Source organism: Diadema antillarum, unplaced genomic scaffold (assembly GCF_040938485.1).
Source record: "Diadema antillarum isolate AM-2024a unplaced genomic scaffold, OU_Dant_1.0 scf00000070, whole genome shotgun sequence".
In the NCBI taxonomy this organism is placed as follows: Eukaryota; Metazoa; Echinodermata; class Echinoidea; order Diadematoida; family Diadematidae; genus Diadema; species Diadema antillarum.
The window spans coordinates 988,436-1,016,401 of NW_027270959.1; the positions used below are offsets into that span (position 1 = coordinate 988,436).

Consider the following 27,966-nt stretch of genomic DNA (forward strand, 5'->3'; position numbering starts at 1 on the left):
ATGCACTCAGGTGACTTGTGTGCAAAGAATAAGGTGTACCAAACCGACGGCTCGTGGCATAGGGGCAGATCAATAATACGTTTGCCCGTTTGAAAACATATGAACAGATGACTACAGAAAAGGAGTATATAGCTTTTTGTAGAACATGTGTTACAACGTCTACACTGTTTGTAGATAAGAAACAAAGAAACGAGAAGACAGGGGCGTCACCAGCTTTTTTTCAAGGGGGGTGCGTTTTGACACTAAATGTTTACGAGATTTTTTGGACAGACATTTGGAATATAGGAAGCTCTCAATCCCTAGACTTTTACTGTTTTTTGAGGGAAACCAAGCGGGGAAAGGGCACCGGCGTAGCTAGGATTTCATCTTGGGGGGGGGGGGGGGGGGGGGGGTTAGTATGCGAGGGAGCGAGCAAGGGTAGGGGGAGGGTATGGAAGTGCCGGAGGGGGTTGTACCCCCTATAAATGGATTATGGAATGACGGCGTGAAACGACAAATTACTGGCAGCGATATCAGGAGAATGGCATAACGACTACATGCGAGCGAGGGGAGCGAGCGAGCTTGAAAATTTTGACATTTTACAGTCCCAAAACTGCCGATTGTAGCCATATTTTTTTTTTTTTTTGCTTTGTAAATTAAAGGGGGGGCGCACCGGGCGCAACTGCTGGCAATAACTGGCAGCAACATCAGGTGAATTGCATAATAATTAAATGCGAGCGAGCAAAGAGAGCGAGTTTGGAAATTTTGACATTTTACAGTCCCAAAACTGCCATTTGGAGCCATATTTTTTGCTTTGGAAATAAAGGAGGGGTGGGGGGCGCAACGGGCGCATCTGCCGGTAATTACTGGTAGCAACATCAGGAGAATTGCACAACAATTCAATGCGAGCGAGCGAGCGAGCGAGCGAGCTTGAAAATTTTGATATTTTAATGTCCCAAAACTGCCGTTTGTAGCCATATTTGTTTGCTTTGGAAATTAAGGGGGGGCGCACCGGGCGCAACTGCTGGCAATTACTGGCAGCAACATCAGGTGAATGGCATAGCAATTAAATGCGAGCGAGCGAAGAGAGCGAGCTTGAAAATTTTGACATTTTACAGTCCAAAAACTGCTATTTGGAGCCATATTTTTTCTCTTTGGAAATAAAGGAGGGGGGGGGGGGCGCACCGGGCGCAACTGCCGGCAATTACTGGCAGCAACATCAGGAGAATCGCGTAACAACTAAATGCGAGCGAGCGAGCGAGCGAGCTTGAATATTTTTGACATTTTACAGTAAAAAACAAACAAACTGCCGTTTGTAGCATATTTCTTCGCTTTAGAATTTAAGGGGCGCATCGGGCGCAACTGCTGGCAAATACTGGCAGCAATATCAGGAGAGCATAATGATTATATTCGAGCGAGGGGAGCGAGCGAGCTTGAAAATTTTGACATTTTACAGTCCCAAAACTGCCGATTGTAGCCATATTTTTTTTTTTTATTGCTTTGTAAATTAAAGGGGGGCGCACCGGGCGCAACTGCTGGCAATTACTGGCAGCAACATCAGGTGAATTGCATAACAATTAAATGCGAGCGAGCGAAGAGAGCGAGCTTGAAAATTTTGCCATTTTACAGTCCCCAAACTGCCGTTCTTAGTCATGTTTTTTCGCTTTGGAAACTATATTGGGGGGGGGGGGGGGGCGCACCAGGCGCAACTGCCGGCAATTACTGGCAGCAACTTCAGGAGAATGGCATTACCACTAAATGCAAGCGAGAGGAGCGTTTGCAGCTATTTTATTTCTTTTTTTTTTCGCTTTGGAAATTAAAGGGGGGACGCCCGGTGCGCCCCTCTCCTGGATCCGCCACTGGTAGTCAAGGGTGTGGGTTTATGTTCATGACTGGGGGAGGTATGACCAGCGAGGTGGCGTCGAAGTGACCAAGCGGGGAAAGGATGTCCAAAATCTGCACTTTAGAGCATCCCCTTAACTAATTGTGCGTGTTTGTTTGTGTGTGTGTATTATATACATGGTACAAGTTAGGAATTAGCCCAGGTCAAGTCTTTTTATTGGCAATGCAAGACATTTTTATAAAGACTAGTATGTACAGCAACACTGCAAAATCAATTATCTAGCTTTGATATAACGAAGCGTAAGGTACAAAGGTGTACATTCTACATCACATTGCGCAACATTGTAGCGACTCTTCGTTCGGATGTACTGAGTACACTGCGCACATCCTGCTTGTTATGCAGAATGCCAACCAGGAATCACAATCTTTTGTCGGGTCCGGGCTTTTTGAACAATGTTTCACACCATATACCTATTTAATTATGGCTAAAAGAAATCATAGAAAAATATCTTATTTCTGGATCATCCTTTCATTCAGAAGCAGTTTACTAACACTTGAACTGCTATTTCGGTAAATCTTTTTTTTTCTTTTACCAGCGGATTGGGAGGGGGGCGCACCCCCCCCCCCCCCATAGTTACGCCACTGCTTTTGGGTGAAATAATTGGACAGATTTCTTGAATTCTAACAAAAAAGCAAGAAAATCTTTTCATCGCAGGAATTATGATTATGTGGGGTGGGACAAATGGTGCGCTTGCCTTCCGATATTTTTATGGGGGCAACTACTTTTGTTTTCTTTCAAAAGCAAGAAAATCTTCTCATTTCGGGAATTATTAATTATGGGGGGGGGGGGCAAAACTAAAATATGCTTGCCTCTCCATTTTTTTGAATATTTTTTTTAATGAGGCTAAGGCTCGCTCTTGGGCTGGCAATATGGATTGGTCAGAAGTAACGTACATAGACCCTACATACTTGTAAGTAGCACACGTACATGCAAACATGTATAAGTGCTCCGTATCGTATGGATGTACAGTACGGTCGAGAAATATAAACACTAATAGATATGTATAAAATCAGTGCTGCCAGAACCAGGGGTGCGAATTGTTTTTGCTGACGATTTCATTTGTGTGTGTGTGTGTGTGTGTGTGTGTGTGTGTGTGTGTGTGTCCCTGGTGCAAAACATTTAAAAAAATAGAAAAGAATGATTATTTAGCGTCCGGCGTTGAGGTCGCTCGCAGACTGATTTTTTTTTTTTTTTTTAAGGATCTGAAGGGGGGTGCGTTCGCACCCAACGCACCCCCCCTGGTGACGCCCATGGAAGATGAGGTTAACGTTGAAGTAGGGTACGGACGTCGAAGATGGCACCCATTACCGGCGGCGGCGCCGCGCGAAGCGGCCGGTCCTACATCACCCAGCTGTTGGGCATTCCATAGAGGATAGCAAATTATAGGTATGATAATTAGGAACCCATTAAGACGAATACAAGAAATGGCTTACGACTTTAGTTTGGATAAACTTTTGCATAGGCCATTTTTCCTGTAGGCGATCGTATTGTTCATTTTTATGACTGATATCGATGTCGAAGTGTTGTCAGAGTAAATGACGGTTTCGTCGGTTTTTATAAAAGGGAAATACAAACAGTATGAAGTAATGGGCAAAAGAGAAAAAAATCCTTTATAGAGGTCGATTATTTTGATGTTGTATGAACTAATTAGATAGAATGTGACAAGAACAACGAGCAGGTTTTTTTCAGTTTAATTGACATTTCATTCGTTAAAAAAAAAAAAAAAATCGGTAACAAAATAAAAGTGCTTTACACAATGATTATTTTATCATTTTGTAGAACATAATAAAAGCATCATGAAGTATAATAACCTAAAGAAATTCTACCATAAGAAAAAAAAAACCAACACCACCTGTATTCGATTTGGGATAAAGGTTAAAAACAATTCTGAGTGTCTCTTTTGCAATAAAGACATGTATTCAAATAACTGAAGACATTTGAATAATATTTCCTTGTTAAACTTTAAAACAAAGAAGAGTGAAAATGTTCACTCTTTTCTGTTATTCACTCCTTCAAGAGTGAACATTTTCACTCTTCTTTTTTAGAGAGTAGATATACTTTGCACAATTCTGGTACAATGTACATAGCTTTGTACAATGTACATAGCTTTAGTCTCCAAGACGTCTTCTCTGATGTCAAATGGTTGTGGAGACGTCTCAGCGAGGTCTTTGCATTGGTAGGTATAACCATGGTGCTCCGCAAGATCACGAAGACGTCTCGAGACGTTTTTGCAACTAAGAAGATGTCGCGGAAACGTCTCCGAAACCAGCTTGAGACTGAAAAAAAAAATCGAAAAAAAATCGTTCTACCACGACTTCTTGGAGACCCTGAGAGTCTCCAGTGGAGAGTCTCCATTAGAGAGGCGGAAACGGGTGCACGTCAAGAGTCCGACACACATACATCTCAGGTGCTGGACACTCGGTGAATAAGGCCTACGAGCTCGACATAAAGTAAAATGTGTCCAAGAGTTAAACAATCCACCAGCTCGACCCTACGCCCATGATCTCTATCGAAACTATGGGCAAACAAGGCAAGGCCCACGACTCAGATATTATGAAAAAAAAAAAGCCCACGAAACAAACCTGCGTACAAAGTAAGGTGGACTTTTGGACCTTGTTTGCCGAGTGTATGGCTCATGGGCCTTATTTGCCTATAAAGTATCGAGCTCACGGGCCTTATCTACCTGAAATCGAGCTGGTGACCCTTGTTTGCGTAGTTTCGAGTTCTTTTTTTCAAGTCATCAGTTTGTTCGTGTAGAACTTTACCTGTATAGGGCCGTCACTGTATGTTGATTACAATGGAAGGATTTCGTAAGCAAGAAATAACAAGAATTCCAAGTTTTGTAAGCTGAAATACAAAAATTTTCGGCTCGCTTTCTGCGCTCGCTCGCCAAAATTTATCAAAAAAAACAAAAAAAAAAACAAGAACAAACGTGATGATGACGCGGACAAAATGACAATGTATATTGTGTTCAATTCTCAATTCTCTTTGTATTTAGCAGGCAAAATGTTAGACGGAGCAGCGGCTGCAATTTCTTTCGTTCGGAAGCGATCGCCGATTGGATCGAAAGAGGGCGCCAACGGTTTCGAACATGGGGGGGGGGGGGGGGGGGACGCAATGCAAAAAAAAAAATCAAACAAGATAAGAACAAAACATAATGATGACGCGGAAATATACATATTTCGGCTCACTAGCTTGTACTAATTTAGAGTATTTTTTCAAGTCCTCAGTTTGTTGGTATAAATCGTTATCTGTAGGGCCGCCACTTTATCTTGCTCAGAATAATTTATTGTAAGATTAATAACCAAAGAAATGACAAGAATTCCATGTTTTGTTAGCTTAAATACAAAACATTTCGGCTCGCTCGCTGCGCTCGCTTGCCAAAGTTTAGCACATTTGAATCCCCCTCAAAAGACCCCTTTTAAGTGCTTGACAAAGCATAATCATGTGGATTTTTTTTAAAGTCCCTACCGGGATGGGGTTGGGGTTGAACACTTTTTTTTCAGAAATTAGGGGCGCAATTTTCGCGCTTGCCCCGGGCGCCGTTTTCCCTAGATACGCCACTGATGGAAGTACACAGGTGTACCATTTTACTTCATCTTGTCAAGTCGACTTGATATTCATATCATGTCGATATGTCAGGATATGATTGTCACTCGCACCATGTTGACTCATCAACTTTAACAACTTGACATGCCGACATACATTATCTCGCCAAGTCTACGTAAACAAGTATAGGCCCTACATGTCGACATGGCTACATAGATTATCTTTGCCAAGTCAGCTTCCCCAATTAAAAGTGTAGAGGTTATCGACATAAAGCGATTGTACATTCCTGGGCCTGCGGACGCCATATAGTAAAGTGTCATTCGACTAGACATCATTAAACTTATGTGTCGCCATGTCGACATACACTTCGTGAGATACTTGGTAAGACTGTTTGTCTTTCAGGCTCCAGATGTAGGCTTATTTTGAGAGCTGGATCTCATTTTTTAATTTTTCATTCTAAATCTATTCAACATGGTTCCTGTATCTGTCTTTGAATGTACCCCGTGAGTCCGTATTTTCCACGTTGTCATGCCAAACGGTTGCCTTATATACACAAGAATTGTTTCCATGCATCTTCCTCTCAGCGCTAGCGGGCATTGGTCTTTTTGACGGCAGTTGAATTTGGGTTTTGGTTCCGTGTCACATGGCTGGATTGACTGGTAACTCTTTGAATGTGGGATTTCAAGACTACAACCATGTTTTTCATCCAGCGGTAACTCATTTTTACCGTGTTCCCAATGAATACTGGGTTCAATTTGTGTCCTTTGGGGGCAGTGTTTGCTGATGAGCTTCAGAGATCTACCCCACATTATGTCTTGGTCGCTGCATTGTATGGTGGGTTAAACCACGTGATATTTCTACTCCTGTTTTTTCTGCCTCGATGAGAGGGTCATTATCATTCCGAAACAAAAACGTGCTCAACAAAAGACCCGAACTTCTATCAAAATGTAGACACAGGAACAGGCAAACCATCCATGTGTCAAGCCGATCCACCGAGCCACATAAACACAGACAGTCGACAGAAGAACATCACTTGGAAAATCAGTCTGCCTGAAGATCGCCACAGCGTGAAACCGCCGCAACGGTAGCGGACAAGACGCCAAAGCACAGGTACGCCTATGCTCTGCTTTACAGCATCGAGCACTTTTCAACAATCCTCAACAAACTATAATATTCCCGACGGACATATATCCAACAGATATATATATATATATATATATATATATATATATATATATATATATATATATATATATATATATATATATATATATATATATATATATATATATATACATAGAGAGAGAGAGAGAGAGAGAGAGAGAGAGAGAGAGAGACGGGGATGGGGAGGGAGAGCGAGTCATAAGTATTATGGTATTATGCCTGTGTATGTATGTAGGCGTACTCCCATAAGAAGCCATTATCATGTACAAGGGCGGATCTAGGAATTCCGTAAAGAGGGGGGCGTCTTTACAAAATTAAAGGGGACGCACGCAACCCATTTTTTCTGTTTCTTTCTTTCGTTTTTACAAAAAATAATAAAAAGGGGGGGGGGGCCGAAGCGCTCCCCCTGGATCAGCCACTGATGTAGATGTGATTTGTGTTAACATCCTACTTTAACTGCCCTGGCAGGTCCCTGTGAAGTAAAGTCCCACAACACTCTTTTAAAAGTCATCACAGCCATGGAGAGATGGGTGGGAAAAGTCGCCTTGGTGACAGGTGCTTCAGTGGGCATCGGAGCAGCAACAGCTAGAGCTCTTGTCAGGCAGGGTATGACAGTCGTTGGATGTGCCCGCAATGTGGAGAAGATCAAGGTTTGACATTTGATCTTGAATATAGCTAATCACCTCAACAACCATAAATCCATCAGCAGCAACAACAACAACAACAACAACAACAACAGCAGCAGCAGCAACATCAATAAGAATTTGATACCAGAACATCGTTGGACATTATATATTTGGTTGAATCTGACCTCCACAAATTTGTTAAAAGTTCTAACTTAAAGATGATTCGTAAAGATGGGAAGATCCTCATTATCAAAGTAAAATACTCGGTACGTGATAGAAACGAATACAAAAGAGGAAAAAATCCCTGCAGAACAGTGCAAAAATTATCAAAATCGGTAAGAAATAAGAAAATTATGACAACGCGTGAGAAAATGAAGACAATTAAAAAGGTGATGAAAGTCGAACAGGCAACACTGTTATTGTTTTGATATAAACAGGCGATCCAGACAGAACTGAAGACGGAGTCAGCCACAGGCCGGCTGCATGCTATCCAATGTGACCTCACCAAGAGGGATCAGATCTCTGCCATGTTTAGGGAGATCAGGCGGGAACACAAGCTTGTTCATGTTTGCATCAACAACGCTGGTCTGAGTTTTGATGGCTCACTCATCAATGGAAATCCCGCGGATTGGCAGAACATGATGGATGTATGTATATCTCTCCTGATGGGTGCACGTCACGAGACCGACACCCACGAGTCATACAGCCTACGAGCTATACAGCCCACGAGTCATACAGCCCATGAGTTCGACACTAAAGCAAACAAAGCCCACGAGACCGACACATTAAACCCCGTGTTGTATCTGTCGAACTCGTGGGCTGTTTTTATACCTAGTGTCGGTCTCATTGGCTTTATTTGCCTAGTGTCGAACTAATGGGCCGTAGGACTCATGGGCTGTATGACTCACGAACCTGTTTTCAATGTCGAACTCGTGGAATGTATGACTCGTGGGGGTCGGTCTTGTGGGATGACCCCCTCCTAATGACCCCCAGTGCTCTGCTGTTTCTATTGCTGTTTTATGTGCTCTCTAGTTGTTTGTCTATTTCCTTTTAATCCAAAGTAAACTTTGCATTTATTTATTCTTTTTAGGAATGTAGACCCATTTCTACAAATCTGCTTCAAAACATCTAATCTCTATATTGTATACCCAACATATTGTTCTTATTTTTAGAGGTGGCATGTATCCTAACTTCAAGAGCTATCAGCAAAATCAATCCCACAAGTTAGTGAAGTATAGCATGCAGGATGATTTTGAATTTTCCTAGGGGGTATAGATGATTTTTATACAAAATGTATCTTTGCATGCTTTTAAATGAGCATGAATAAACGAGGGGGGTTGGAATATTGAGACCATTGCTTTATTGATATGTCCAGCGCTTAAATTAACAGCAACAAAAATGTCTTCGTTCAGTCTGTCATAATTGTAAAGTATTGCTACATTTTCACCTTCTGTATGTAATCAATCAGAGATCAAAATAAGAGACATTTCCTTTCTGGCTGCTGCCTACCATACCATTTCTTTTTACATTGCTTAAAGGCACAATTTTACCATTTGCAGATGAAAGAAAAACCCAGCATCTGCGCTTCAAAATATTTAAAAAATGTGAGTTCGGGATAAAAACAATCGATGTAAAAAATTAACCAGTATTATCGATGTTAATAATGGAAGTCTGTCGGGTTCAACAATAGACGTCAGTGACGCTGGAGGTGGGAGCGGAGCCCAAAGGCGGACGCGCAGACGCGGCCACATGTTGGGCACACAACAGCAGAAGTAGGGTCAGGCCGTGTCACACCTTTCCAGGCAAGCCTTGCGTGCGACTTGCGAAGAAAAATTCTTACTACCCGCAGATGACCCGGACATGATAGTACCTAGCACGTATCTCACCCATAATCGCCCGGAGGTGCGCACGCAAATCTTTTTACCCGCAACCATGTTAAGGCCCTGTCACACCTTTCCGGGCAAGCTACGCGGGCTTGTTGCATGAGGGGATTTGCCAGCATGTAGGACAATTCCCGAGGGCGAACAATTTAATCATTTGGGCGAGTTTTGCATGATTCTTACTTGCTGGACGCGTACGTGTTACTTAAGTTCAACATGGGGGTAATCTGTGTGATCTGCTTGTCAGGTGCGTTGGGGGGCTGACAACTCAGTGGAGGAATTCTTCTGAAGGAGTATTTATTTAATCCTGGCCGCAGCCGGCTCTCAACCAACCCGCAGAAAGGCAGTAACTGACCCTCAACATGCACGCGGCTTAACTGCCTAGGTGACTTGCGGCAGTTAGGGGCCTCCTCTTATACTCTGGTCTGCGTGGACCTCTGCTGGCAATCCCCGCGAGTAACCCAGAAAAAGTTTTGAGCATGCTCAAAACTTGGCTGCGCGTAAATCAGACTTGCGTGCGCAAATACGGGAGACTACGTGCTAGGTACTGTCATTGTGCAGGCCATCTGCGGGGACCTCCGGGTAGCAAAAATTTTTCCCCGCAAGTCACAAGCAAGGCTTGCCAAAAAAGGTATGACGGGCCGTTGAGCATGCTCAAACATGTTCCGGGTGAGTCGCGGGGATTGCCCGTAGATGTCCACGCAGAACACCAGTAGAAGGGCCGTAGAGGTCACATCTCGCAGGCAACTCCCACGCAACTAGCCCGTAACTAGAACGCGAGTAGAACGTAAGTAGCACACGTCCAGCAGGTAAGACGCACGCGAAACTTGCGCAAATCCTTGTCCGCCCGCAGAAAATTACCCTGCGTGCTTGAAAATCCATGCACGCAACAAGCCCGCGGAGCTTGCCCGGAAAGGTGTGACAGGACCTTAACGCTTGCGTGGGTTTGTGTTTGCCCATTGAAATGAAACCAGAATGGAGCATTGTAGGTACTATGGATGTTCTGTTTACCCATTCACTTTATTTGAAGTGTCACAGTTAAAGGCAATGAGGATTGAGTGAAAGCAGCACCATTAGTAGAACACATCAGTGGAAGTTTGAGGAAAATCGGACAATCGATGCAAAAGTTATATGGATTCCACGAAATTCATTTTTCATGCAAAATTACACATTACATCAACTTGATACTGAGTTAGGGGTAGCAATTATCCCCCTGCTGTCTGAAAGCGGTTCGTCAAATGCTCTTTCATTATGCTAGAAATGTGAATTTGTGTGGAATTTTCTGTATTATTTTCTTTATATTGTTGTCCACACATACGTCATAATCTCTAGCAGTCTCCTCATCCAGTGGTTCCAACACCAAAACTTTAAAAATTCATAACTATTAAATGTTGCTGCTTTCACTCAATCCACAATGCTATTTGGGTTTGGGTTTCCTGTAATCCAACCCTGATTGTTCTTATACCACATTCATTCAGGTCAACGTCATGGCTCTCTGCATCTGTACTCAAGAATCAATAAAGATGATGAAAACTAACGGGTTCGATGATGGGCACATAATACACATTAGCAGGTAAAAGTCTTGCTTCGTATTGTCAACAATTGAACTTTTTTTTTTGTGGTGATCTTGATGAAAACAGACAAATATAAAATATATACTTTAGTCGATTTAAGAGAATAGAAAGTACTTAATGTGCTAACCTGAGAAACATCAGCTATGTTAGTTCTTGTTATTTAAAATCTATTAAGAGATAATATGTATCTAATCTAGTACAATTATAGTAATGGTTAAAAAAGATGATAGATTACATACATTATGCTCAGCCTTCACCCTTAGTTTTTTTTTCTATTAACTTTTTTATGCGCCAAGCTGGCAACCCCCAGTGTGTCACATTGTTCTGAGACTGCAGCGCAGACATGGGCTGGGAAAACATTATTTTTCATTTCCATATAACTTTTCATATTTCGTTTTGTTTTGATTGACATGCAATGGGCAAATAACGCTGTGGGGGAAAATTCCGAGCGTTGCTTTGATGTAGAATAACTGTTGGCGATTACTAGTAAACGTCTCTGTCTATTTTAAAGATAATTGAGAAAAAAAAACATTCATCAGTTGATTCAAGACAGCATATGATTTACTCTTAAGAAACAGAAATGAATCTGTGCTGGATCACTTACTAAAAGAAGACATGTATCTAATCTGTTCCTTTACTTTTAGTAACGATTTGAAAAGTAGTAGAGTATACCTCACACAAGATGTTGCACGTTACACTTTACACCATTGCTTTTATTTTCTAATAATCTAATCTCCACAAGTTTACGAACAATACATGAGTACAAAAGAAACATGAACTAACCTAGTTTTCAGAGACACATAAACTATTTTAACATTCTTGTTCGGCACTCAATAAGTTGAAAACAAACACGGTCTTTCTTGACGTCATTTCTATGAAATTATACATATTTACACTATAGATTAAATCATACATATTCTATATTTTCCTCAGTATACATGATTATAAAACAGATATCACATAATTTTCCCCTAATTAAATCCACATTAACACAGTGGAAAAATGGGATATAATCTCTAAAATCCCGAACTGATCGTCATCAATAACTGTAACTAATATCCTACAAGACTAGAACCTTATGAAAGAATTGAAATATATAATATAATCTATATATGGAGATATATATATATATATATATATATATATATATGGGTCAGAATTTTGAACGATGTACAATTGAGCCAAAACAAGGCAAAATTTAAAAAGTAGGAAATTTTCCAAATTATTCATCTTACCTGAAAGAGTATAACTCAAGCTTTAATATGAACCCAATTATACTAGGATTTTCCCAGAGGAACAAGTTTTTATTCACCGCTGAAGTTTACCATGTCCAGAGCAGCGAACGTCCGTGAGGAATAGTACAGCACATACACTTGAATACCATTTAACATAGTTTGCAAAGATCTGATTCAGTTCAAAATCCTAACAAAATATCTTAAGGGACATGTGTACGTGCTTGCAGAATATTAAGCTTGTACTTTTAACCTGTACGTAATGGTAGACAACTGATGATTTAAGTAAATTCGTCGTTTCTGTTGAAATATTGCTCTTCCGCTAAACACTTTCTCCACTTTGCGCACATTTTACAGAAACTCAATATTTTGACCTCTTATTTCACTATCCCATACTTCAATCCCCACTCCCAAATGATAACATACCTTTTTAAGATGTATCTGATCTTGGCAGTCTCTATAACCCAACGAACATAGCATAGTTTTCATCACGGAGGTTCGCATGTAGCTCACGGACGTTCGGAACAAACAAGATGCAGCTCTCTTGAGTTGGAAACGCATTCTACTCACAACAAACAGCAATTTCATGTCGAGAACAAACTCCTCTGCAAAATCCTGAACAGATATTACCAATTCTCAATTATATAAGCTTGTTTATCTTCTCATACTGAGGAATCAAAGAAAACAATTTTTCCATCTCTCGTAAATGAACGTACAAACGTACGTGTAATCTCAGTGACGTAGTCCATCCTTGAGAACGAATATATTTATCAAAATTTCGTTATCATGAAGTAAAGATTCAGGTCCTAAATGTGTTATCTAAAGTCTACAATACACAATTTGCTTATAACGAACATAGTCACAGCTAAAATTATGACAAAGAATTAACATAGAAAGACAAAAGAAATGTGCTCCGTTATAGAAATACGAAGTTTGGCTGGGGAGGGCAAACGAAGACGTTGGGAAGAAATCCCTCTATGTTTGCTCCTTGTGTTACACACAGTTACCGAGGAGAATTTGTATTATCATATTAGTCAGAAATGATAATAGGTTCGATACTGCGAAGTTTCGTCATAACAAGACACAATAAGTCCATATTACTTGGATGGATGTTTGTGACTTCGATATTATACAATATGTTTTTTTATAACAAACATTTTGTAGCGCGTCATTTCGGAGGCTCGTTGTTCATACAGTTTGTCAATACGAAAATTGATAGAGCTCGAATAATTATGAAGCTTTTTTATTAGGTAAATGATAGGAATCTCCGAAGGTTAATCGAAAGGTTTATTAATTGGAACATGAAAAATCATGTTCGCTTATCCAAATGTGGAGAAACAAGTTAACAACTAAAATCCTCCAAATTTCAAAACCTCATAATAACCGTTTTCACCTAAACGAATATCAGGCCCTTTCCACTTTTAGAAGAACGGACCTAAGATAATGATCCTTAATATTTATTTTTCGGAATAACAAACTTTCGGAATAAGAAAATTTTTAATAACAAACCTCCTTAATTAACTACAAACCTTTTTTTTTCATTTTCGGAATAACAAACCTTTGGACATTGGAGTAACGAATCTTAGGAAGAGCGAACGTATCAAAGTGCAACCTTAAACCTATTCTTAATCATTACTTTTTTTAACATGTGTTTTCAAAGTAAGCACAAAAGCACAAACAAATTGACGATCTCTCTGTCTCTTAGATGTAAAATGAAAAAAAAAATCTTGGAAAGAATTACAAATGAACATTGCTTTTCATTGAAGAGTATAAAACAACACCATGTGATGATAAGCGGAGAATTTGTTCGTTTTCATCAGACAATAATTGTATACTGCATTATTTTTGTTCGCTTGTGACGGCATTTCGATGAATGAAAAACATAAACAAACAAACAAACAAAAACTTCTCCAGAGGAATTTGGTACAACGGGAGTGCACTGGCAATTCTTTTCTCTGTGTGTTGGAGCTCGATCCCTTCTCTGTTTCTCAGTCATTTTTATTCAACTGCTTCCACGTCCTTTTGAAACTTTTCCATTTTTTATTCAACACATGCCCATTACAGACTTCTTCCGTCATTATCCTGCATGTGATTACGTAGCACTTTTCGGATTTGTTTTGCTTTGTTTTGTTTTGTTTCTGTTTTCTGTTTGGTTGCAGCATGTCCAGGCTACTGAGGGAATGAGAGAAAAATCGTCATGAAGAGAAAAATAAGAATGAATTAAGGCATTTAATATCATGACAATTACAGCGAACGTCCGTTATGGAGGCCAAAACTGGATGTGTTCTGTTTGAGACGGCAGCTACCATACTCAAAAGATAAACACTTGGCGCACCTGTCACTAAGAAGTGGCACTGTTCTTCTTTCTCCTACTATGTAATCCATTGACTTATTCTACCAACGAACATCCGTGACCAAAACGTTTTCCTTTTGTTATTACAAGTAAATTGAGTGCTGAACATTATTCACTTTTGGGTATGAGCGGCTCGGTGATTTGGTAATATTTTCAACTAACATCAACTTTATGTGCAGTGATATATTTGTAATTATCAGCAATTTCCTTTCTCGGACAGAACGTCCGTGAGTGAAACTTTCAGAACCTGTAACAGTACAAATTGTCTCCAGATCCCCATTAGAAAGAAATTTAAATGCACAGAAATTACAGATTACGCAAAATTCCATTTTCCTATAACTTTGTTTTCAGTGTTTAGCTGTTTTTGTATAATTAGAGGGAAAACAAGCGTAAAATTGTGAGTAAATTTTCAACTGTTTCTTCATCATGATCACATAACGCCTTAAAAATTCTGAAACTACTGCCCTAAACTCATTGTTTACTTCGTAAAACTTTATTTGTGGCTATTGGAGCTAAAAGTTTTAAAGAATACAGGACACTTTCGGGACAAGTTATCCCTATCGAAGGGATTGCATACGTCACGGACGTTCGCTGGAATTGTCACGGACGTTCGTTCTACTGATAGGGTCATGTTCCCCGACGGATAACTAATCGGCAGAGAGTACCTAGCCTTCCTAACTCTTTCAAAAATTTGAAATGGTATTGTCAATGCAAATTATAAGAAACTTGACATCCTTACAACATATGTATTGCTCAGAGGGGGATCAGGAGGTGAATTTTCAGAGAAAATATTAATTATTTGCTTGGTTTTCGGTGAATTGCATGGTCCAAAAACTGCGGACAAGCCTCAGTCCGCTCCAAAAATAACATACAGCTCCTCGGCTAGAGAGCCAAAGGTAAAATGCACCTTCGTCATCAAAGTAGGATGGTGTCCCACTCGAAAACGTTTTAATCATCACGGACGTTCTTTTTTTCTCGGAGGTTCGTCTAAAAAGATAATTTCGGTTCCTATTTGACAAAGGATGGACAGAAACTCAAAACAAACATATTATCGTGTGGCTAGATCTTAGTTGATTACGACTCAGAACAATATCACCAATAGCGTTTAATGGGATACGATCTTTATTAGAAAATAGCGGAAGCACGTCCGTGACGAAAACTGAGTATAATTTTGCATAAAAGAATATTACGTCCCATGTACAGCCAGCAGACGTACATTTTTTGCAGGATATGTTCATTAGGTGGAACACCAAATTTTCGTATACATTACAGTTGGGACAACAAAGTAGAATTTGCAGCAGCGATAGAAATAAAAGCACCACGGACGTTCGTCTGTTTAGGACTTTGATATTTCAATTGTTCTCTGTGATTTTATACGTGCTCATAAAGTTCTTATAATTTTGTGGTTCATACCCATGATATGTCAGATCCAGAACATGGTCAGATATTAGATGCCACGTACGCTTAAAAATGCACATCATTAGTTTGAAAAACAAAAATTATTGTGAAAATAGCGTTTTTACCGTATTTTTACGCTTTAAGTCCTTGTCAAATGAAAAATATCATGCAAAAGTCAACCAAACCATATATTTCCTGAAAGGAAATTTACCAATCTTTGAGATGACATGAAAAAATCTGGTTTCTTAGATCACCCTGGCGTGTTCTAAGGGAAAGAATGTCATAAGGTGCGAAAATTGGCAATTGTACATCGTTCAAAATTCTCACCCATATATATATATATATATATCTATAACGTATGGAATTGACCAAACGTTTGTTTAGGACCTACCACTCTCTCTTCTGGGTTTTACTCAGTATGTCAGGTCACAGAGTGTCCGGCCATCGATTCTACTCTGGCACCAAGTTCATGGTGAGGGCGTTGACGGAAGCCCTTCGAAGAGATCTGCGAGAAATGAACAGCAACATTCGTGTCACTGTAAGTCGTTGCATGCATCTTGTGTGCCTCTGCAGAGCTATACATTGTATCCCCATTATTACTAAAGACTTTTTTTCTTGATGAAAGGATTCCGGCTCATGGACAATTTCAGTGGCTTTGTGAAATGGGGATTTAGAGACGGTTAAACATACATTGTACTTGTTGTTACGTGATGTCATTTTTTTTTATGCCTCCGCCACGAAGTGTCGCCGGAGGTATTATGTTTTCGCGTTGTCCGTCCTTCCGTCCGTAATCAATTTTGTGGACAGCGCAACTAAAAAATCGTTCGAGGTATCCTAATGAAACTTGGCATGCATATGTATGAGTGGGCGAAGTTGTGCCTATCAACTTTTGGGTGCACATGCACATGACTTTCAATCATTAAAGAACGATGCTGGCACCTTGTTATTTGTATGTGGCAAGATACTTGTGCCTCAAATTGATGCCTTTGTTATTAGAAATGGTGAATATTCCTAAAATTAGAGTGTAAGGCAGATAGAAACGGTGAAGTATATTATAAGTCTCAAGTTGTTGCAGACTGCCTTCAAACATTAAGAACTACACAGTACTTTTGATTATAATTGATTTTGGCTTATCATGTAAGCAAAGGACACACTTCTTTTTTTTATTTAGCCATACAGTGAGATCACGGTCTGCTACTTTGTGAAATTTTGATTTCCAATGTGAACCCCGAGCTTAATTAATCTGGCATGCCATTATTTCAACATTTCTGGTTTGTTTTGAAGTCAGTGTCAACACTGTAGAATGTCAAATGTATTTCTGTATGTCTGTAAGCTGTAATTGTCATGTGATGTCTTGTTTCTTTTTTCCTTTCATACAGGAGATTTCACCAGGTGTTGTGGAAACCGAATTCCAGCAACGACTCATGAGAGAAGACTCCGCAACCCATGACTTCTATAAGAAGAATCCGGTAAATGCTTTATGTTCTTTCTCCATATCCGAAGTGTCCAAAAATATCCGAAATAGTTATATTCTCTGCCGGCAGCAGCGAATACATTATTCATGTCAATGTAATTACAGTACAATATACATTAGCATTATTCTTTAACTCTGAAAAAAAAAAACCCAACTAAATCCAGTTAGATTGTTCTTCGGTATCAGGGGGCATTTTATGAAGCGTTTTTTCCGACAAATTTGTCACGTTTGTCGGACAAATTTTCTCTTGGCCAATCAGTTGATTTCAGAAGCTTGCAACGGTTTGTCAGAAAAAATATCTGCCAAATGCCTCATGAAATGCCCCCCCCCCCCCGATTAGAAACGTTTGTTTGTTTGTTTGTTTGTTTGTTTGTTTGCAGGCTTGTTTATTTGTATGTTTTTACCCGAATTATGTGTTAATGTAGATGATAAAGTTCACAACATCAGAATATTTCTGCTGTCCTCCACATGAGTGTGTGCGCGTGTCAGTGTGAGAGAGGGTCGTCCGAACAGGAGAGGCTCTTAATTCTGAGAGGGCATAAAATGTTATACATATTCAGTTCAGATATGATTATAATTGTCAAAGAGAACGGAACCAAAATAACAGAGTATATAGGTCACTGCAAACCAGTGGAAACTTTCAAATTTGAAACAGTTTGTGCATTAAAGATAGGTCCTTCAACTTCCTACACTTTGATAATGGTTTGGGGGGGTTTACACAGTCGACTCCCGTTATAACGAAGTCTTCGGGACAAAGTTGAACTGTGATCTTCCACAGGGCACGTAATTTTTTGTTTGCGTCCTTTTCAGACGATGCAAGCTGAGGACATTGCCGACGAAGTGATTCACGTCTTGCAGCGACCTCCCAATGTGGAGGTTAGTGATACCAAGGATAGAATTCCTCTTGAATTCACTGATGTGTTTGCAAATTTTCTTCCCTCTATGTTCAATTTGGTTATAACAAATTGTGGTAAGATTGACCAAACATGACTTCGAAAGTTTTAGATAACGATGAGGGAGGAAATATAAAAAGGTATCTGACTTATCAGAGAAGAGAGAAATTAGCTTCACAGATTGCAAAAAAAGTATAAGACTCAGTTTGAATTTCTTTTCTCCACTTGTACAAAACAAATCATTAAGATAATAAATGAACAACAGGGCTCTCATCAAAATGTAAGAGTAATGGCAAGGTCGAAAAAATTATAATGAGTATATGTAAAAGTATATTATAATAAATAAGATAATAATAAATATATGTAAAAGTATATTATAATAAATAAAATGATAATAAAATTAAACCTACGTGGATATCAGAACATGTTTAGTATTTTGAATGACAATACCTTTCAATCACATACATTCAGATAAGGGGATGATGTTCATCACCTCATTACCATTATTCCCCTATTCACTTATCTCCCCCCCCCCCTTAAAAAAAAAAAAAAAAATCGTCATTTTCTTTTAACATGAATTCATGAAGAAAACAACATATATACGTTTATCAGACCAGGGCCCCATTTACTAAAAGTTGATATGATAGCAACTCTCCCTGGAATGACAATTGTCATGGCAACAACAAGAATCCAGCTTCCTGACTGGCTGTTGCTATTGGAAGTTGTCATTCCAGCAAGAGTTGCCATTCTAACATCCTTTATGAAACGGGGCCCAGGTGTCTTAGAAATGATTACTCTCGGAATGGAAGGGGCATAAATAGTCAAATAGTTGTCGGAAAGAATGATTTTACAAAAGGTTTAGGATGTATGAATCAGTGGTTGCCAAGTGATGTTCTCCCTTGTGTGTATAATACAAATTGGTAACTTTCCTGAAACATTTGGTGACACGACATTAGCTCCTGCGACAATTGCTCCAGTCTTATATTCTCCAAGGACTTAAGGTTTGGGTTAGGGTCGTGATAGGGTTTTAGGTGTAGTTTGATTTGAGGATTAGAATTAGGTTAAGGATTGTGAGTATAATTTATGTTTGTTTGTTTGTTTGTTTGGGTGGGTGGTTATATTTCTGCATTTTTCATCATGTCGATTCAAAATAAAATCATAAATAGTATTTTTCAAAACATTTTCAGTACAAAATAACATCAATAACATTTTTTCAACATTACGGACGAGAGAATATGCAGTGCAAACGTAACTTACAAATCTGTTATCAACGATGATAAACGACGCCAGACATGCCAGATAAAAGGGAATGTTTATAAGGAGAAAAATGCTTCAGACCGCATATCGTAAGTGTGTGCTTGAAATGATAGTGGCCTGAGAAAGTGGTAGTAGGAGACAAAAGGAATCGAGTGAGGGTGGGCGTGTTGTGCCTGAATTTGTGCAAGGTTTGGCTTCGCTAGCAGATATTTTATGGGAGCAATTATTGTTGCAGGACCAAATATATATCATAAAACCGAAACATTCACTGATCTGTGGGCATGACCCCATTCTTCTCATTCAAGCGTACTCGGTTGTAGATTGGAGTTTCACCGCTGGTAACTCTTTACACTTTATAAACACAGCTCCCAAGCACATTTGTATACTTTCAAAAAGGAGTACTTTTCAGCAATCTTGATGTCTGTCAACCATGGCGCTCTGCTGTCAGGACAATAGAACTGCAAGATGATAATAAATGCCGACACGGAAAAGGCATTGAACACAAAGGTCAGAGGAAAGTGCAGTCATTGCAGAAGCCGCTTTAATTATATGATCGAGTGTCTTTGTATGTGGTCGCTTTATATTCAGTCAGAGGACACAGCTCATCGGATTGTTGATTTTATGGACGACAGGAAGCTAAAAAATGTGGCTAATTTTTATACTTTTATTTTTTTTCTTTTTACACTGTGTGAACTTTGTTGAATTCATTGTGTCTGAGTTTCAGGCGCAGAGGTATCCTTGTCTTTCAAATCCAACAAAAAGTTTACTGACGAGACTTACGGCAAGAGGTCATGATTTTGAAAGACGATATCTCGTCAAGAGGCCAGATTTTGAATGACGAGATCTCGTCGTTCAAAATTTGATTTCTGCCATAGACGACTCTCAGGGTTTGATTAATGTACCGCATCAAACTTTGGTGTTCCTGTATGATAGCCCACCACAATCACAATGATGAAATAAAATGATAGAAAATCAAACGCTAGAGAAAAATGGTTGTTGAAGTTAAGATTCTATTTAGTTGCACTGATCCACTCTTTATTGTGTCAGGAACTAAAAGAACATTTAAAACATCGTGTGAACGCTGATGAAAGAATTATCACGTCGTCCAAGACATGGCACTTAAATACCATTCTATCCATGATTTTTATCGAATCGTCAAAGCTGTAATATTGTGTTTCAATTTACTTGGACCGCTTTACATTCATTTGTGTGAACTTGACCGTAACGGCTGAATATTGTTAAAATCTCTGTAAGCTTTCCAGGCACACGGGCACATACACAGGTTTGGGTTTTAAACAAATACAAATACATTCCAAAGATTACTATATATATTGCACAGTAGAGATGTGATTGATTCAAAACATCAGGGTGGGTTAATGGGGAAGTGATCTCTAATGTCAGAAAAAAATCTAACGGTTTCAAAGGGTGATTAGCAATTTGAGAACATGATTGTTATCATTTGAAGTAAAGGGTTTACTAGTGTGTCTTGTTGGTTTCTTGTCAATGGGAGAAAGGACTATGAGGACATGAAATCTGAGAAATCGTAAACTAAGATGCTAAATCATGTTGTACTCCTGAAACCAATGATAGCTCGGTCACAGTAATGGTTCACATTTTAGTATTTTTTTTTCTTATTTGGCACCATTACATCATCTGGTCTTATCTTCTATTCGTTCTCCGCTTCTTTTTCACAAACACTGATTACTCGGGGCTTACAGCTAAACAAGCTTGCTTTCATGTAGGTCCCGCCATACTTTTCTTTCATCAACCCTATGTCGATTTCGATTTTGACCAGTTATCATTACATATAATTACTGTGTTATCACCATGTATATTGTTTGTGTTTTGCACATTGTTTACAAGGTGAAAGAACTTGTTTGATTTCTGTTATAATGTCCATAAATGAGAAGTATGGAAATAAATGAATTGAATTGAATTGAATTGAATTTGCACAGTAGGGGTCAAGGCTTTTACGCTATATTATGATAAAGCATTTCCAGTTAATGAAATAAACCATGATAAATAAAAAAAAAACACCTTTCTTTCCTTAAGTTCTAAATTTCATTAGATATCTTGCACGTGAATCAGCACTAAAAGAATAAGGGGATATGAAGTACTCCTATATTACGATATACCTAGGATCTTGAATTGATTTCACCGGCAAAGGATTGTAAGGAACGTAATGCTATATGCTAATAGATCACACATACACATTATGTTGGTATTTTTGAGAGATATATGTCCTGCACCCCTCTTCGCCTAAGAATGATAACAACAGGGTGATGATACATAATTAAGGCTTTGCATTATCATTATTGCAACTATTATAATTATATAGAAAGCTAGGTACTATACCCTACCTTTTCCTTGTTTTTCCAGGTTCTATAAAATCAAACTTGGGTATAAAGTCGGAGTGTGAGTAAGCCATACATCTGTTAAGCTGAATACTGGACAATATGATTTACATCTTTTTTTCCCAAGAAGAGTGATAATGTACACAATTTTTTTATGCTTCTTTATACATTAATCATGTTTACAAAATATATATATGTATATGATTACAAGTCTAATCTAAGCTCAGCAAAAAAAAGAAGAAGAAGAAAGTAAACACTTTTTCGAGTTAATCTTTCTCATAGACTATTTGGCGAATAATGGTGTTTTATATATACCATATTAAAGATAATTTAATTTGCTATGAACCCAGTAGGTCAATAAAAAGGGAAACTTTACGCATGAGTGAATACATTCATTGATTCATTTTTCTCTTCCAAGACACAAAAGTTAACATTGCAAAAATGGACAAGTTGTTATTCAAACGTGTATGCTCTTCCACATAATCACGAGAATAAAAGACAACTTCTACACAATGAAAATGCAAATTAATTTGCAACAAATCAACCTATGATCTCTACAATGTCTCTGTAACCCTCCAAAGATAAAGAAAGGCAAAAAATAATGGATGAAACTGAAGAATCTTCTGTCAAATCCATAGTCAAAAGATATAAGAGAAAAAGCAATGGTAACAAAAAAGGTTAAATTTAAAACATTATTCCAAATTAAGAAAATTTGAAATGATATTTGGTTCTTAAATTTGTCTCATGCATTCATAAATTCCTTAATCGAAAGGTAAAATGAAGAAATTCTGTCGATTTTATCACCTTTGCGGCTTACTCCCTATGTCTTTTTAAAGTTTGAATTGATAGAAAGATAATTCTTATGTTCCACATTCAGTTTCCCAACTATGTTCTTATTTTCGAATATAAAGAGAAAAGAGGGAACAGAAATTTATTTCTGCCATTTCATTCATGTCTCTCATTGCGTTAAATTGGTCTTTTGTTATCATTGCTATCTTGGAGGGCATTTGCAAATGAATTTCAATATGTCAATTTTGCAACTTATACCTTTTTGCCTTGGAGGACAAAAATGAATGTGTTCACTTATGCGTAAAGTTTCCATTTGTATAAACCTACTAGGTTAATAGCCAATTAAATAATCTTTAAAATTTTATATGACACAAGAATTTTTATCAAAATCTTCTATGAAAAATATTAACCGGAAAAGGTGTTTACTTTCTCTTTTTGCTGCGTGTATTTGATTTCCCGTATTATAGGAAAGAGAACCTGAAAATGAGATTATATCCTGTAAAGAAATGGTCGTCCATGTCTTGAGTAGTCTTGTCAGTTGAGCTATCACACAGTTTTTGTCGAGCCCACCGGAGGTGAGGGGAGACTAAGGGATCGCCTGCGGCGTCCGTCCGTCCGTCGTCTGTCCATAACGCTACAAAAACTTCAATAACTCTTTACTCTGGGCTTCAATTGCAATCAAACTTCGAGGGAAGAGGGGTCATACAAAGTTTCACATTGGTTCAAGGTCAAAGCGCACGGGCAGGGGTCAATGAACTTTAGGACCCAATGTTAAGTTTTTATGGCGCGTTTCTATTATGGGTCATAGCTTTTGATCCATAACTCCATTTGTGACCAAACTTGGATGGTAGATGTCCCTTGGGGAGTGGATGATCGCCACGAGGTCAAAGGTCACAAGCAGGGGTCAACGAACTTTTAGAGCCCAATGTTAAGTTTTTATGGCGCGTTTCTATTATGGGTCATAACTTTTGATCCGTAGGTCCGTTTGTGAATAAACTTGGATGGTAGATGTCCCTTGGGGAGTGGATGATCACCAAAGGTCAAAGGTCACAAACAGGGGTCAACGAACTTTTAGAGCCCAATGTTAAGTTTTTATGGCGCGTTTCTATCATGGGTCATAACTTTTGATCCATAACTCCATTTGTGACTAAACTTGGATGGTAGATGTCCCTTGGGGAGTGGATGATCACCAAAGGTCAAAGGTCACAAACAGGGGTCAACGAACTTTTAGAGCCCAATGTTATGTTTTTATGGCGCGTTTCTATTGTGGGTCATAACTTTTGATCCATAGGTCCGTTTGAGACCAAACTTGAATGGTAGATGTCCATGGGGAGTGGATAGTCACCACAAGGGCGAGACACAATTTGGCACTTGCCTTGTTCTCGTAAGCAAGCTAAAGGAATTTCGGTCAGTGACTTACAAAACAAGAATCAAAACTAACTAGAAATGTCGCTAAGGCGACTGGTATGCCTCCGCCATAATGCATGATTCTCCTAATAGGTCTATATTACATGTGGACAATGGTGATTACATTTTCACAAAACTGGTAAAATATTAAAATGACAAGTTAGTCACAAATGTGTTGAATGTTCACCTTCCTTGACCTAGGTTTAATTGGATGAATAAGAGAGCGTGTATTTGGGGATTTAAGGACTTTAACTTGACTTTGCCCATTCATAACTTTATGCATTGAGTAATTTTCAAGGTATGGAGAAAAAGTGCAATTTCTGTATTTTCGTCTGGCCTTTGACCCTAAAATTCATAGGATAATCACTATTAGGCAGATTATGCATAAATATGTAGAAAGTATCAAGATAACTTGCGCCACTTTTGAGATATGGAGGAAAAAGTTAGTTCGGCACTTTCCCTTGATCTTTGACCTTTTGACCTCTGTGGCAAAAAAAAAAAAGTTTCCAGAGAATCTCTATTAGGTTATACATGCATACACCAAGTGTAAAAAAAAATCCTGCTGGCATTGCATAAATATGAGGGAAATAATAACATGTTGAAGTGTTGCCCTTGACCTTTGACCCCATGAACCCTACATTCTCTAGATAATCACTGCCAGTCAGAACACGTATATATACTATGTTCCATGAAGATACCTTGAACAATTTCCAAGTTACGGAGAAAAAAGTGAAGTTTTAATATTGTTACTTGACCTTTTGACCTTTGACCTTTGACCTCATGACCCCAAACTTTCACCAGAGAATCTTAATTGGGTAATACATGTATACACTACGTTTTAAGAGAATATCTTCATAGCATAGATATGGTGGAAATAGTGAAATTATAAGTATTTGACCTTGACCTTTTGACCTTTGACCTTGAGCATGTGCAATCAAAAGTTGATAGGCACAACTTCACCCCCTAATACACGTACATGCCAAGTTTCATTACGATACCTCAAAAGGTTTTTTAGTTACGCTGTCCACAAAATTCATTACGGACGGAAGGACGGACGGAAGGACGGACGGAAGGACGGACGGAAGGACGGACGGACGGACAACCCGAAAACGTAATGCCTCCGGCATCACTTCGTGGCGGAGGCATAAAAACATGAAAGGGAAGTAACAAAATACATCGTTTAACCAATGTTAGTTATTCCGAGACACACCCAATCCATATCCCTATGGATGTTCGTCAATCCAAAATGATGTAATGTCCGTTATATTCCGAAGGATTGTTAATCCGGAAATGAAAAGACGGTGGCTACTAACTAACCGTCGGAATTACGAATTCCTTTTCGGATTAACGGAATGTAAAATCTTAAGCTCTCTAAAGTGTGTCAAGAAGAGTTGATATGGATGGAGGAGAGATTGCGTGGAATAAAACTGGAATTCAAACCTTTTTCATGGTTACTATGCGTAAATTTTTGGTTGCATTTATGCCATCAGTTTCCGCGCTCGAAGTTCAATTGTCTGGTTTGCATCAAGCTTTGACTCTGTCATTAATCTCATAACTATGCCTCAACACACACACACACACACACACACACACACACACACACACACACACAAACACACACACGCACACAAATAATGATAAAATATTTAACAATAACAATAATGACAATGATGACATTGATATTGATGATGATAAAAATAATGATAATGATAACGATAACGATAATGATAATGATAATGATAACGATAATGATAATAATAATGATAACGATAATGATAATGATAACTAACAGATTTTAATTCCCTCTCCCCTCTCTCACTATCTCTTTTTTTTTTTTCTTGTTTTATGCTTAGATTCATGATATCCTGATGCGTCCCACCATGCAGGATAATTAACTTAACTGAGGAGAAACACAAAAAGCACGTTATTAACCGCCACAGTTTCCACTCGAAACACAGCTCCGTCAATGCTTCTCGGATGATTGCCATGAAACAAAAGGAAGAAGTTGCAAAGGACAGTGTGATGCCAAGATAATCAGAATCCTATATCTAACATAAACGTATTGTATTTCCGAAGTTGTGCAAGACGAATACATATCTATCACAACTGAGTGGAAGTGCATTTCTAACTAAAAGGGAATGAAATATGTTAAGGGTTTCTGGCATGAGGCAGTATAGCTCAGTTACACCGCAGTCCTTTTTGTTGCTGCTATTCACTGCTCTTTCCTTACTTCGTGGCATTTTGGTTTTCAATCTAACTGCTACTGGTAATCATATTTCACAACAGGTAAGTAATCACACCTGCCTATATTATATACAGCATCATTTAAGATGAAATTGTATGTCAATTATTAAGTTGGTTGAAGGAGGTGCTCTGCGGTGCGTATGGACGGGGGGTTCCGGGCCTATTCGTGAAAGTTTGAGACTTGGTCATGACATCGGGTTTTTTCACAGTTTATTACATTTAAACTGAGATTTAAAAAATGATTAAATTACTATTATGTTGGACAAGTTTGAACCCTTTTTTATCATAATATGCCTTTTTCAATTTACATGAATGCTACAATCCACTTCATTAATAACTTGTATTTCTATGTTTGTTTATGCCTCTGTTGGTTTATTTATGTTTTGTAGTTTATGTTTTCATTGTTATATTGTCGCTTGTCATGCTTGTACTTACTGTATGTTCTCATTCAGCCGTTGTCTCCACCCGTTTATCGCGTCCCGCTCTGCGTTATAATAAATGGCAATCCCATACGGTAGATGGTGCTCCATGTTTAACAGCCAGGTAGTTAACTGGGACCTCTTCCGTTCATTACGTTCATAAATGCCTTAAAATGCTTCCAACAAGTCCAATAGTCTATCTTTTCTATGTTGTGCGAACGAATCAAACCAAACGCCTAATTAAGGTGTGTATGATTTAATGTTATTAACCATGTCTTCATGCATTACAACATTTTGCTGGTATATAAAAGAATGTAATACAGATTCATCAATATAGGGAATAGGATGTAGTATAGGAATAGGTGGTAGGACATTAGGAACAGATTAGGATAGGATTATATAGGATTAGGATTGGGGTACAATAATCCCATATTGTGCCTGTATGATCTTATAACTAGGCCTATATATATTTTTTAAATACCAAATACAAAATAAACATTAGACGTCCTTAAAAGGTTTTTTGGACGTTCTAGACGGATATGAAAGGTTCTCTAAACGTTCTGGAACGGGTCATAAGACTTTTTTCTACGTTCTTAAAACGTTTTTTTTTTAACGTTCGAGACAGTTTTCAAAGGTTTTCTGGACGTCCGCAGAACGTCCACAGAACGTTTTGAATGTTCTTAAAAGGTCTTACTGACGTCTATAACGTCCAAAAGGTTTTCTGCAGGTCCTTAAAAATGAAAGGTTTTTTATTGGTTTTAAAAAATATTCTTATAACGTCTATTTGAAACGTTTTAAATACGTCGAAAACCTTCCACAAAAAGGTGTTCTGAAAATGTTTTGACAAAACGTCCAAATAATGAACTTGGAAAGTTTTCTTTTCTCACGAATGTTTTATCCTCCGAAAACGGATTGTTATCCTCATCATCTTGGCCAAATCATGTACAAACTCAGCAATTACTCATAACCTATACCATTTTCACTAGCATGCTTGCGAGAAACTGCTCCTTCCTAAAGGCTGTGTCACACCCCACTCGGGCTTGTTGCGAGGAGAGATTTTCCAGCACGCAGGAGAATATTTCCCCGGGCGGACAAGGATGGTACCTGACAGTACCTCATATCTAGCGCGTATCTTGCCTGTAGTTACCCGGAGGTGCTCACGCAGTCCCATTTAACCGAAGCCAGGTTTTGGGCATGACCAAAACTTTTTCCGGGTGAGTCACGGGGATGCCCGGAGAGGTCCGCGCAGAATGCCAGTAGGAGGCCCTTAGCGGCAGCACCTCGCAAGCAACTCCCGTGCAGGTACCTCGCAGTCCCCGTATGCAGTCAAGATAATGACTTTCTGTGGGACTTCTGGCCATTCCTTCAGAGGAATTCCTTCACTGAGTTGTCAGCACCCACCGTCGACTGGTTCACAGGTCACACAATATACCCGAAAGTAGGATTTAAGCAGAACGCGTCCAGTAAGTAA

At 38.9% G+C, this 27,966-nt stretch overlaps 1 protein-coding gene across 1 annotated transcript; it reads left to right on the forward strand.

Moving 5' to 3' along the window:
• On the forward strand, positions 1-27,966 carry LOC139716806 (dehydrogenase/reductase SDR family member 11-like). Its single transcript, XM_071628337.1, has 8 exons — positions 1-19; positions 7,112-7,245; positions 7,659-7,868; positions 10,580-10,674; positions 16,076-16,196; positions 17,038-17,127; positions 17,943-18,008; positions 27,865-27,966. Exons 1-8 carry the CDS (start codon positions 1-3, stop codon positions 27,964-27,966), a joined length of 837 nt encoding a protein of 278 aa, XP_071484438.1.

Excerpts from the sequence above, each read along its gene's own strand:
- LOC139716806 (XM_071628337.1), top strand. Across the intron at positions 7,869-10,579 it reads ATTGGCAGAACATGATGGAT|GTCAACGTCATGGCTCTCTG; the intron begins GTATGTATATCT and ends ACATTCATTCAG. Across the intron at positions 18,009-27,864 it reads AGCGACCTCCCAATGTGGAG|AGGAATTCCTTCACTGAGTT; the intron begins GTTAGTGATACC and ends CCATTCCTTCAG.